The sequence below is a fragment of the Benincasa hispida genome, chromosome 5, assembly GCF_009727055.1.
Source record: "Benincasa hispida cultivar B227 chromosome 5, ASM972705v1, whole genome shotgun sequence".
In the NCBI taxonomy this organism is placed as follows: Eukaryota; Viridiplantae; Streptophyta; class Magnoliopsida; order Cucurbitales; family Cucurbitaceae; genus Benincasa; species Benincasa hispida.
In genome coordinates this window covers 27,327,221-27,342,088 of record NC_052353.1, presented here as the reverse complement: position 1 = coordinate 27,342,088, position 14,868 = coordinate 27,327,221, and the positions used below count along the sequence as shown (strand labels likewise).

At 31.1% G+C, this 14,868-nt stretch overlaps 1 protein-coding gene across 1 annotated transcript; it reads left to right on the top strand.

The window, feature by feature from the left end:
* Window positions 1-6,857: 6,857 nt before the first annotated feature.
* LOC120077272 (laccase-14) lies at window positions 6,858-13,859 on the top strand. The gene is made up of 6 exons (XM_039031166.1): window positions 6,858-6,974; window positions 7,248-7,399; window positions 8,244-8,488; window positions 10,168-10,296; window positions 11,738-12,670; window positions 13,723-13,859. Exons 1-6 carry the CDS (start codon window positions 6,858-6,860, stop codon window positions 13,857-13,859), a joined length of 1,713 nt encoding a protein of 570 aa, XP_038887094.1.
* Window positions 13,860-14,868: the final 1,009 nt, after the last annotated feature.

The window sequence follows — 14,868 nt, the reverse complement described above, 5'->3', positions numbered from 1 at the left end:
CCATTGAGGGCGGTCCTTTGATTTGTATGGGTGCAAGTGCCAGGTTGTCGATTCAAACCTACCACTTTGGGGATTCATCTGATTTGGAGCTGGGAACTCAGCTACACAAGATGAAATTCACTCCTTCCCCGAGGCAGGGGTAGGTACATAGATAACTCCCTTTGAGGGCTGATTCTAGGGCTTGAACGATGTGGCGCCACACACCTTCTCTTGGCCCGAGAGGTGTTCACATATAGTTGGACTATGTTGTATTGTTCATTAGAGGAATTAGTGGTACTTAAGGAGTGAGATGTAACTATAAGGGCAAAATGATAATTTGGCCCAACATTACTTACGAGCATCTGTGAAGGGTCATCATACTCATAATTGGTTATATCCGATGGATACAGAAATATATATGTGGTAAAAAGAGTTCAACTTTTGGTCTTTAGTGGAATGCTTGATAGTTAACAGATGGTGGATCTCGTGGCTAAAGAGTTTTAGTCAGTATTTGGGTTAATTTGAAATGTTCCAATTGACAAGAGGAAGTTCGATTGTATATGATATAATTTGACTAGTTAATTATATATGATATAATTGACTAAATGTATGAGATACATTATTTTGGAGGAAAATTTGAACGATCGTTTAGCCTAGGCTACACAATGCGACCAAAATTTGGTCTTCTTTTTCGATGATAACAACATCTCCATGCTTCGAAACTTCATTACGAATGACTCAAGACACTTCAAACACTTTGAATACAGACTCGATTGTTTGTTAATTATGCCCAAAAATGCAGGGGCCCTTACAAATTAACACTTTGTAAACTTAAAGAAAGCTTTAAACAGAGGCAATCATCCCGTAAACATCCATCAATACATCCACAAACACATTTAACAGTTAAACGCATTGTAGAAAACTTATTACCCACCATGCCTGTAAAAGAAGTTCAATACAACAATGATATTTGGAATATCAGAACAACCTGGCTCTAATACCAATTGAAGGAAACCTAAACATAGATATCCTGTGAGCAGCGGAAGTGGAACGTTCCAAATCCCATTGAGAATTAACACAAACAATGACAATCTAATTGGAAAAAAACATATTATGCATAATTATAAATTACAGCATGTTACAAGATATGAAGATACAAGGGATAGAATATGCGAACCTTTGAAGAACTCTTCTTCAAGTATCCTTCGATCGTTTAGAAAATCGTTTAATCAACACGATCTCGAACGCAACGATCAGAACACGATCTCAACGAACGGAATAGCCAACAGCACGAACGACTTGATGCACCTTAAACCCAATCGAATCCAACTCGATCCTCGAATAGAATTAGAACACCACCACAATAGTTACTTTAGTATTCTAGCTGTGAGAATCCAGAAGTTGTGGGCTTTGTATGATCTTGAATTAAGAAAAGCAGGAGGTAGACGATCGAGTAAGTGGGAGATGAATACTATCTATCGTATAGACGATGTACTCGATCGTTTAGAAGATGAAGCCTATCATATAGACTTTGTTACTCGGTCGTGTAGCATGATTAAGTGAGTAACTATCATATAGTAAACTCATAGCTCGGTCGTATATGCTCTCAGTGTTATCGCTTAGTAAAACCTTTTTACTTGATAGCCTTTTGTGAGATTAATCCAAGTGAATCAACCACTTAATTTTGGAAAACCATTTTCATTTTTATCTCACAATTACCATAACTTCCAATAACCTCCCACTCAATTCGGTTATTAGAGAAAAAGAATAAGTAATTATCACATAATTAATATGTTAAAAATAAATATAATAACCAACTAATCATATTATATTTATAACCTATAGTTTTAATATTTCATCATATGAAACATATAAATCATAGTCCTTTTTTTATTTTTATGGTATTTAATATAAATCATATTATATTATTTCCTCCAATTTATGTATCTGATACATCATTTCAATTATATAACTTATAATTTAATTTCCTCTTGTTAATTTGAACACTTCAAACTAACCCAAAATATGATTCTCAACTTGAACCCATTGAGCTACCAAGGGAACCTCATGGACCTGTAGCTTGAAGCTCCAACGGTACGTGAATAACTGACTAAACTCTTTAGTCAAGAGATCCACCATCTGTTAACTGTTGGTCACTCCATTAAAGATCGACAGCTGTACTCTTCGCACTATAGATATATTTCTGTGTCCATTGGATATAACCAGTCAATAGTGCGATGACCCTTCACAAATCGCTCGTAAGTACAGTTGGACCAATTTACCGTTTTGCCCCTATAGTTACATCTAACTCCTTAAGTACCACTGATTTCTCTAATGAACCATAAGTCATAGTCCTACTATGACTGAGTCCTCACTTCCCAAGAGAAGGTGTGGCCACTATGTTCAAGACCCGAAATTAGCTCTTAAGGGAGAAATCTATCTACTTACCCTGCTTTGGGGAAGGAGTGAATTCCATTTTGTGTAGCTGAGTTCCTAGCTCCTCAATTAGACGAATCCCCAAAAAGGTAGACTTGTTGAGTTGGAAATCTGGCCATTCTCACCTATACAATCAAAGGACCACCCTCATGAGCAGGAGTTTCCAACTCACTCAGGATTAAGGTCATCACCTATGGTCATCCTAGTGAAATGTAAGTCTAAATTATCAACGGCGTAATATAAAGAGACTAATCATCTCGTGGCCTGGTCTTATACAAACTCTTTGTATAGTATACCTCCGCTCGCATGTCTCCACATGAATGGTCAGGATCAGACTGTAGTACTTTAAAACACCTATAAACATCTACAAAGTGGGCCGTATTCGTAGTGTCAATAGGATAAGGTATCCCTCCTTTATTCATCTACTACAGACCATTTAGGTTATTACTTAAGGCATGATCCACTTGTATGTCTCATATACATGCTTAAGTTACATGAAATAACCACAGATCTTAATTTATTGGATTTGAGTAAATTCTTATAAAATAACATTTATTTTATTAATAATAATGTGTATAGATGCTTACAAACTACGAGATCACCGAGAGAATTAGGACACCAATCCCAACAATCAAAACGTCGATGAACATTGTGTCTTCAAGAAAATCATCAACGGTAAAGTAGCTTTCTTATTATTTTATGTGGAGGATAAAATCATCAATGATAAAGTAGCTTTCTTATTATTTTATGTGGAGGATATCCTATCATTGGGAATGATGTAGGTACCTTATTGATACCAAGAAATGGCTGGCAACTAAATTCCAAATGAAATATTTGGGAGAGGTGCAGAATGTATTTGAGAACCAAATTATTAGGGAGCACAAGAACAGAATACTGGCTCTGTCTCAAGCAACTTATATCGATAAGATGTTGATTCGATATTCGATGCAAAACTCTAAGAAGGAGTTATTACCTTTCAAGTATGAGGTTCAGTTGTCTAAGAAACAGTGTCCTAAGACACCTCAAGAAGATAAGGATATGAGACGTATTCCCTATGTCTCAGTTGGGCAGCTTAATGTATGCTCTCCTTTGCACTAGGCTAGACATGTTGGAGTTTATGTCCTACATCTCATATATCTTGTGGTTTGTAAAGACAAATTATATATCTAATAAAATAAGAGGTATTTTATTGACGTTTAGATTGCATTAATTCAATCCAATAAACTAAGATCCAAGGTTATTTGATAAAACTTAAACATGTATGTGGAGACATACATGTGGATCATATTTAAGTGATAACTTAAATGGTCATTAGTATATGGATAAAATTGAGTACCTTATCCTGGTGACATTACGAATATGACCCATTTTGTAGATGTTATAGTTGTTGGAAAGTGCTCGAAATGATCTGATCTTGATCATTTATGTAGAGACATGCGAGCAGAGGTATTCTATATAAAGAGTTTGTATAAGACCGGACCACGAAATGAATAGACTCTCTATATAACACTGTTGATAGAAGAGACTTACATTTCACTACGATGACATAGGTGACTTGACCTTAATCCTAAATGAGTTGTGAACTCCTGTCTATGAGAGCAATCCTTTGATTTGTATGGGTGAGAGTGGCCAGGTTAGTCGACTCAACAAGTCTACCATTTTGGGGATTTGTTCAAGTGGGTAGTTGGGAACACAACTACAAAAGATGGAATTCACTCATTCCCGTCTTTAGAGGAAGTAGAAAAATTGCTCCCTTAATAGCTGATTCTGGGTCTTGAACATTGAGACCTCAACCTCTCACTGGTCCAAGAGGTGTTAATTTTTAGTTGGACTATAAACTGTTTGTTCATTAGAGGGATCAGTGGTACTGAAGGAGTTAGATGTAACTATAAGGGTAAAACGGTAATTTGACCCAACTGTTGTCATTAGCGATCTGTGAAGGGTTGACTCACTGTTGACTGGTTATATCTGTGGACACAGAAATATAACTACAGTGCGAACAGTGCAACTATCGGTCAACTATCAAGCTTTCGTGAAGTTTTCAGTAGTTAATGAATATTGATTAATTTAATTAAAGAGTTTAATTAATTAATCTCATAGAGCTTCTAATCTGTAGGAAAAGAGGAATGATTTGAATTGTTCAAATCAATTGATGGAATAACATATCAATGAGATTAATATGATATGGTTAATAATAGATCTAATCTATAATTAAGAGAGAAATATTTGAATAGGATTCAAGTATTAAACTCTTATAAATTTGATTCAAAAAGAATTAATTAATTAATTTTGAAAGGTGGAGGAAAATAAACATATGATGTTTATTAATTAAACATATAATAAATTGGATTTAATATGATTATTTAATTAATTAAATAATTGTTATTTAGGTAAATTAGCCCTAAGGGTAATTTTGGAAAGCTATAGAGAAAGTCTCCATATAAATTCATCATTATTTTGCCCAAATTAGGGCAGGGAATTCATTTGGTGAAATGAAATCCTAGTCTCCGAAATTATTCTCCTCTCAAATTTCTCTTTTCCATATTCTCTATTCTTCTTCCTCAACCAAGGTGTGAGAGACCACTCTTCTCTCCTTAGTTCCTAGAGAATAATGAGGTCTCGCTTCTAGTGGCATCTATTGTTCGTTGGAGAGTCGTTTTGATTGCAAGATGTTAACTTTATCTCTAAAGCCACTTCTATCCTTTTTTAACAAGTTCCACAATTACATACTCTCTCAAGCAGTTGATTTTTTTTTTTTTTTTTACTTAGACCAATCTCTCGCTTTGATCTCAGCAACTCACTATGTATGCATTAAAGAAGATGCTCCTACTTATGCACAACTTAGTAAAAATGTTAGCTTATCTTCCTTAACCCATTAATAATTTAGTCGCACATGCTTACAAAAGGAAATATGGATGGATAGAATATGGAAGACATTGTATTCATATAAAGGTTAAAGAGTTTTTCAATCTCTGCAACTTAATTCAAGAATGAAACTGCCAAGAAAATGTAATGAAAAACAAGAAATAAAAGATGTCAAGTTGTAGGTCACAATTTCTTGTTTTCTTTGGCTCTAATGGTGCTACTTCAAAGTGGTTGCACGGTGGTGGTGGTCTCCCTTCTCCTTTTTCAGAGAAGAAAACTGATCTCTCACACAGAATTCTCCAAAGAAAAGCTTGAAAGAGTAGTGACAATGGCGGGTTTCAGGTGAAGAATGGATAGAACTTCGACCAATTTTTTAGTAAAGTCGATTTGATACTTAAACAAATCTTTAATGGGCTATTTATAGGTATAAAAAAGAAGGTTCTTTGCCTCTCTATAATGATGCACTGACACTTTTCATTTAATTTCATGCCATGATGTACCCCGTCACAGATTCATTGACTTCAGATGTCTCAAATCAGCTACCAACTTGCATCTTGATATGACGTCCACCACCTACATGTTTGTCATTTTATCTCTTCATGTTTCGTCTCATCGCGTAGTTTTTTGTGTTGCAAAGTTGAGCATTGAGCTAATCTCTTCTATGCATTCAAGGCTGCAACTTTTTCTTCTTTGGTCATTTTTCTTTATTTTTCTTCAAATCCTATAACTATGACCAATTTTATAATTTTCAAAGTTAAGATTTTGTAAACACATGAATCACAGAGTAGAATTATTTGCTATGAATTTCATATCAACTTAACACATTTTTTCCCCTAAATTTTCCTAATTATTCTAAAGAAAAAGATACAATAACTTATATTTCTACAAACTATGACTTCCACATTGTGACTTTTGTTTGTTGAACTATTTAAGAGTAAAAAGGGCTGGTCTTGAAATGTGTCAAACGTCTCATTTTGAAATCTCTATTTTGTTTTAAATTATCGTTTAAGAGATCCTAAACAAACCAAATTATTATTTCGTTTATTAAAACCTTTGTGAATTTATGTTGTCATTAACTTCAATTTTAGTCAAATTTTATGTTTTCTAACCATACCTGCATAGTAATGCCCAAGGTCTATTTTTAAAAAGCTGGGTCCTTACAAATATAATGTTTTTTTAGCAAGCACAAATATCCTACAAAGAGACTCCCCTAAAGACCATTTATTATATTATAATATGATATTTTTCTTTGTATATTATAATAAATAATTAATTTAATCATAATACCTTACAACTAAAGAATACAAGAAAGAAAAATCTAATAAGGAAAATACTGAAAAGAAAATTACTAATTGGGCCACGAACCCTAATTTACTTTGACCATAATAACATACCATTTAAAGCCAATTTATAATAAAATGATTGGATATTAAAAATAGTTATGAGAGATATAAAAGGAAGAGTAATAAAGCAAAATAATTATTTAAAAAAAAAGGAAAAAAAACTTATTCCAACTCTTTGGGACTGCCCCTATATTACCATCATCATATAATTCCTTCAATTTAGTATTGAAAAAGATGGGCTTGAGAGGTTGTTCCATTGGCTTCATCACAAAGCTCTCATGGCTATTACCTTTCTGCTTCCTCCTCTTTGGTCCCTTTGCAGCAGCAGAAACTCATCATTATAATTTTGAGGTATGTTCTTCTAAATGTTGTGTTTCCGAATAGTATTACGTTATAAATAAATGTAAGGTGAAGATGTGAATCTCGGCGTTTTTTCTTTTCTTTAGTACAATTGGAGGTAGGAAAATTTGAACTACAAATTTCCGGATTACTAACTCACTCTATTATCATTTTTATTTTAAATCTCCACACTTGGATGACCAATATCATCTTTTGTCTCACTCCTTAATTATCAATTCTTTATTTGTAATATTATTTTGGATTGGGAATTTTACTATGCAATAGGTGAAGTTATCACCATTCACCAAGCTTTGCAGCTCCAAGAACATTTTGACAGTCAATGGACAGTTTCCAGGGCCAACATTGGAAGCTCATAGAGGAGATAAAATCACTGTTTATGTGATTAACAACACAAAATATAATATCACTTTCCATTGGTTTGACTTCTTTTCCCTTTCTTTCTTCTTATACGATATTAATTAATTCATCAATAAGACACTAATTACCATTCAAAAGGTCGATGGTTTGACCTTGAACCTCTGTCTTCATGATTAATTAACACAAAAAAAGAGACAAATAATATAGGTTAAAATACATTTTCGTCTTTATACTTTTGATAAATCTTACATTTAGTTATTATTATTAATTTTAACGTTAATTTTTCAAAAACTTTTATTATTTTTTGTTGTATAAAAATTATTATTTTTACTGCACCAATTTTGATAAAAATTAAGACTAAATTTAAGATTCGTAGAAAATATAGAAACTAAAATTAAGTATTTGAAATTACATTAATTATAATTAAACAAAGGACAGGAATAGTATTTCACAAAATAATCTTCATATTATATAACTTAAACTTCTGACCTAATTTGGAATACAACATTTTAAGTAAAAATTTCATAAATTTGTAATAATGGGTAGTCCTTTTTCTATTAGATATTATAGATATAACATTTTATTTGAATCATGTGTTTATTTTAGAATTAATGTAAAGTCTAATATTTCTTTCCTCTTAACATTTTAGGAAAGCTATTTGAAATCGAGGTCATTGTTGGCTTCGACATGCATTAGGAAAATGCCTTCTTCATCCCTAAAGTTTTAAATTAATAAAAATTACAACTCAATTGAACATGTCATGTCATTTTTTTCGTTGGTCAACCAACGTCAACTTAAGGATCGTTTAAAAATAGTTTCCAAATTCTAGTGACTAAAGTATCTATTTTGAAATTTGAGAGACCAAACAGATATTAACTTCAAATTTCGGGATAAATAATGCAGGCATGGTGTCAGACAAATTAGAAATCCATGGTATGATGGTCCTGAGTACATAACACAATGCCCAATTCAAGCAGGCAAAAGCTTCAGTTATGAAATTCAACTCACCAAAGAAGAAGGAACCATGTGGTGGCATGCTCACAGTGGTTGGGCTCGGGCCACAGCCCATGGGCCTCTCATTGTTCATCCAGGCCCATCAACCTCTTACCCCTTTCCTCAACCCTATGCACAAATCCCAATTGTTATTGGTAACTCTATTTCTACATTTGTGCACTTTCGTTCAAGTTTCTTCATTTTCAAAATTTTATTTTGCACATTTTTCTGAACAATATTCTATTTTGGTCCTTAAACTTTTAAAAATATCAGTTTTAATCCCTGAATTTTTAATATTGTTTTACTTTGGTCACTGTACTTTGAAAATAATTCATTTTAGTCCTTGAACTTTTAAAAAGTATTTATTTTGGTTCTTATTATATTAAGATTTTGTGAACTATTTTACAAATTGTCGAGGTAGTTTGTGTTTTTTGATGACTAATCAAATAAGTTAGCTATGCTAAAAAAATCTAGAGTTTCAATTTTGAATAAGATGGAAAAGCAGGAAAATTTAAAAGACATTTTTTGTTCATTGGTCCTTCAATATTTTGGCGTGTTGGTTGTTGAGATTTTACTTCATTCTCATCTTATTCAATGCATGTAGAATATAGTCATCAAAAAATACAAGTTGTCTCACATTTCTGTTGGAGAATTAACATAATTTTAATAGCATTGGACTAAAATAAACCTTTTTTTAAAAGTTAAATTCAGAGACTAAAATAAGATTTAAACCTTGTTTTTATTATATATGAAAATAATTAAAATAATTATATTATTTTAATAAATAATGATAAAAATAAGGTCGGGTGAAAAATAGTGACAAAAATAAGTTTAAGAAATCGTGGACCCGATACATGTATAAATAATATTATTCTTTTTTTAGAAAAAGCTTATATATGGATATATAATTTTCAATTAGCTTCGTATTTGGTTTTAACCTATGTGGCTTGAAATTGTATTCATTTTAGTATCATATATATAAAACTGTTTCATCAATGCATGAAAAATAATATAAAATTAAGGACAATAAATTTGAAAGTTTGGAGACTAAATCAACAAAGGTTTCGGAACCAAAACATGATTTATTATTATTATTATTATTATTATTTTGTTTTAAAAAGGATATCCATGGAGCTTACTTTTATGTTTCTGTAAAAATTATAGTTTCTTACCCTTTTTTGTTTGGTGAGGTTTAGCTATTTTTAACATTAAAGTTTAGGTTTTTTTAATGAAAAATTTAAAACAATTAAGCTAAATGTATGTTTTCAGTTCTTAGTCACTCACTACTGTAAACGTTGAAATTGGTTGATAATAAAATTTTATTTTTAATATTTAATGAATTTGTGAAAATTTGAAGAAGAACAATGTAATGTAAAGAAATAAGACTTGAAATTTATATTTTTTTTTAAAAAAAAATTAAAAGATAGAATTAGAACTATCCTTTCTTAGAAACAAGGTGTGTGTGTTTAATAATCATCTTGTTCTTTCCTTAATAATTCTTTTTCATCGGCTTAGTTATAATTTTGATAACAAGAGATAGACATTTTAAAGAACGTATATTTTGCCATAGTATTTACTATTTACTTCTCGAATTAAAATAGTTTACATACTTCCGACATACTATTATAACCTAAATTAAAATAATTTATACCTTAAACACAAACTATTATACTCAAACTATAATAACTAGGACTATAATAACCAATTCCGTGTCCCAAACGCCTAAAAAAAAAACTATTAGTGAAGTTCAAGTCCTGAAAATATATATTTTGGAAAATGTTAGTATATTATTTAAAGAAAATTGAAAATGAGAGAGAATTTTAATTTATTTTAGGTGAGTGGTGGAAGGAAGATGTAATGGAAATACCAAAGAATGCAAAAAGAAGAGGTGGAGAACCAATACTTTCAGATGCCTACACTATCAATGGCCAACCAGGATATCTTTATCCATGTTCCAAACAAGGTACTCAAATCTTTAATTAAATTTTCTATACAAATTCTTCCATTTCTTAAAAGGGTTTTTTTTAATATAGAAAAATAAATCAAAATATTTACAAGGTATAGCAAAATTTTAGAACTACTTAGAGAAGTTTATCAGTGTTTACCAACATCTATCATTGATAGTTCTAAAATTTTACTATATTTTGTAAATATTTTCAACAGTTTTACCATTTGAAATTATTTCTCTTTCTTAAAACTAATAATAGTCTTACCTTCTTTAATTATAATTATTATTATTATTATCTTACCTCATTTGAATTTTGACTTTCATATGTTATTATTGTTTGGGTGTATTTGCTCTTATGTACTTTTTTTTTTTTTTTTTTAAGTTTTTGTCATTCTTGATTTCTTCTAACAATTTCTTAATATTTGGGATTCCGTTTCCATAAAATATTAACTATAATTCAAAAAAACAACCTATGCTCAATTGAGATAGTGAATAAACTATTGATTAAGAGGTCGGGAGTTGGAATATCTCATGTTACGTATTATTATTGTCAGAATATATATATAAACCATGTTAAGAAAATATAGTCAACTTCTTAACATATCTATTTTATTCCTTTCATGAAAATATAATCATTTGAATTCTCAAAATAATTTTAAAAAATTGTTTATGCACAACTAATTTAATATATAAACTATCGATTAAAAGATTAGAATTTCGAACCTCCAACTTTGCATATTATTATTGTCAGAATGTATATATAAACCTCGTTAAGAAAACATATTCAGCTTCTTAACATATGCATTTGTATTTCCTTCATGAAAATATAAACATTTGAATTCTCAAAGCAATTTAAAGAACAACCGATGCTCATTGAGACAGTATAAAAATTATTAATTAAAAGATCAGAAGTTCGAATCTCTCACTTCACATATTATTATTATTGTCAAAAGATATGAATAAATATAATCATAGGAAGATTACCTTTTTAGTTCCCGAATTTTGAAGAATATGTGCGTTTGGTCCCTAAAATTTTTAGAATAGATTCATTTGGTCCTCAAGTTTTCAAAATATACTTTTCTAGTTCCTAAATTTGTAAAAATGAGTTTAAAAGGTCCATACATTATTAAGTTAGGAACTAAAAAAATACGTTTTAAAAACTTAGGAACCAAACACATCTATTTTTCAAAATTTAGAGATTAAAAAGATAGTTTGCCTTATAATAATTTACTTGTCCAAATTTTCAAAAATATTTGAATTCTTAAAACAATTTAAACAAGAGCCTATGCTCAACTAAGCTAATTAAAAGGTCAGAGATATAAATCTTTCACTTTCGTACTGTTATTATGAGAGTGTATATATATATAAACCAAGTTAAGAAAACACATCCAACTTCTTAACATATACATTTTTGTTTCCTTCATGAAAATATAAAGTTACCTCAAATTTGTTACAGAAACATTTGAGTTAACAATGGAGCAGGGCAAAACCTATCTTCTCCGAATCGTCAACGCAGTTATGGACGAAGATCTCTTCTTCGGTATCGCAAAACATGAAATGACATTAGTCGGAAAAGACGGGATCTACACTAAACAAATCAAAACAGATTACATAATGATCACACCAGGTCAATCCATGGACATATTGATCACTGCAAATCAATCCCCAGGAATCTATATTATGGCTACAAGATCCTACTCAAGTGCTTTTGGTGCTGGCTTTGATAACTCCACAGCCATAGCCATTCTAAAGTACTCAACAACACCACCAACTCCCAAGCTCAACCATTTTTTCCCTCACTTACCTCCCTATGATAGAACCGAAGCAGCAACGGATTTCACCAAACGTTTACGAAGCTTGACGACTGTAGATGTTCCATTAAACGTCGACACTCGTCTGTTCTTCGTTTTATCGGTTAATCTAATGAATTGCTCTAATAATGACAAGCCTTGTGCTGGGCCATTTGGGAAGAGATTTGCTGCAAGCATCAACAATGTGAGCTTTGTGACACCATCAGCTTCTTTGCTTGAAGCTTATTACAACAATGTCAGTGGCGTGTTTACGACGGATTTCCCGGAAAATCCGCCGAGAAAATTCAACTACACCGGCGAGAATCTACCGTTGGCTACTTCTTTTGGGACTAGGGTAATGGTTTTGGAGTATAATGCTAGTGTGGAGGTGATCTTGCAGGGTACTAATGTGCTTGCAAGTGATAATCATCCTGTTCATTTGCATGGCTATAGCTTTCACGTTGTAGGATGGGGATTGGGGAATTTCAACCCCAAAACCGACCCCAAACACTATAATCTCGTCGATCCACCGGAGGAGACGACGGTTGGAGTTCCTAACAATGGCTGGGTTGCTATCAGATTCAAGGCAAATAATCCAGGTTTGTTTTTCAACTACAGTTCTCATGCAACCTTTCACTTTGATTTACATTCTATTTACACTTGTTTTCAAATTTTAAGGTTAATTGCTGTTTCCTTATAGTTTTCTTCAAAAACTTAATATAGCTTCCTAACCCTTTAGTTTTTAGTCTATTTCTTCTCCATTTTTTACCTGGTTTTTGTCTTTATTGAGTAAAAAATTCCAAAACCAAAAATATGTTTTCAAATTTTTTTTTTTAGTTTTCAAAACACTTGGCTTTGTTTTTAAAACATTGGTATATATAAATTATATAACTAACTAATAAATGTAGAGGTGTGGGAAGAGTGTTTATATACTTAATTTTCACAAACTAAAAACCAAAAACTAAATTAAGAAAATATTAATCTAAACTGAAATTTAAGAAAATATGTATAAAAGATAAAATATATTATAATTTTGGTTAAATTATAAATTTAGTCCATGGTTAGGATAAAGTTAGAATTCGATCCCTATAGTTCTAAAAGTTAAAATTTAGTGGTTATGTTTTGATAAAACCTCATCAAATAGTCTTTACAGTCCTCATAAATAGCGGTTAAATCTTTCATAAATAGTCTCTACCATAGTCTATAGAGACTAAATTCTAATTATAAACTATATGAACTAAACTCTAAATAATTTCAATTTTTTAAACCATAGAAATCAAATATGTAATTTAACAATCTATAATATATCTTTGTGTTTAATAGCAGTTTGGGATTATTGAAAACAAATTAACAATAACATGAACATTTATAGGTTAGCTAATATAAAGTATGTACCATCAATTAAAAGATTGTAAATCGAATGAAAACAAACAAATACACAACTAACTTATCAATGAAAAGAATAATGCCTATTGAATTACATAACTAAATTTATATTGATTCACATACATGTCCATGATTATCTATTCTTAATTAAGCTCTTATTTGAAATGACTTTTGTAACGGTTTTTTAAGCATAATTAAAACGTCATTTCAAACAAATCGTATATATGTTTGGAAAAACTGAATCTCTTATATGATATTTTTATAGGTATGTGGTTGATGCATTGTCACATAGAGCGTCACCAAGTATGGGGCATGAGTATGGTGTTCTTAGTGAAAAATGGATTTGCTTTAGACCAACAAATTCTTCACCCACCACATGATTTGCCTTCATGCTACAATTAGTTTGTACCTAATTTCCTTTATCAATGTTTAGTATTATATTTGACATCTAACTTTTCTTTGCAAGTCAATAAAATTATGACAGTTTTGTACACAAAATCAACATATGCATAGAATTTCTTTCTGAAGGCTCTTTTCACACCTTAATGAAATCAATTTTTATAAATATATGAATGTACATACTTTGTTTATACTTAAAAATGTGTTTTACATTGTTGAGTATTGCTCTAAGCAACGGCCCAAGACACAAGTAAATCTAAATCCATACCTCTTAAGTAGAACGTCGAAGCCTCAAGTGTTGGGTTAGTAGGATTGAGTTTGATATCCCTACCACTAAAAGAGAAACATCTAAGTCGAGATAAAAGACTGAAAACTTGCAACCTCGAGAACGACATCAACATCGACACCACCGATATAACACATTATCCAAGCAAGTGCTAGACACAGATTCTATAAATAGTTTCTCACTACTATCTTAAACGGTAACCAATATTCTAAACATTTAGCTGAACTAAGCATTTGTTGTACTAATATGTCCAATTCAACACCATACATATGTGAGTTATTTAGGTGCAGATTGGTCTAGACGCATTTGTCAATCTAAGAGGAGTTTCATCAAGGACCTAAAACCGTAACGAGATCTACGTGTCAACCTACATTATTAACGATATTAAAATATTAATTTTAAAAAATAAACTTAAAACTTAAATGTAAATATCTGTGATAAATAAAAGTTATGGGAAGAAAATTGGTAGAAATCGTATGGTGAAGGGAAAGATAAAAAGATGTACGTAAACAGATTAGTCAATGGAAATAAGTGGGAGACAGACTGACACGCACCCACCTAAACACTCGTGCCCATTGCTATACAGTAACATATTCATATCACATTCCCATATTTCCATTTTCATACAAAAAAATAAAAAAAATAAAAACAAGGCCAATAATTCAGATTCCTTAAATTTCAACAAAAAAACATATATATATATATATATATATATATATATATATA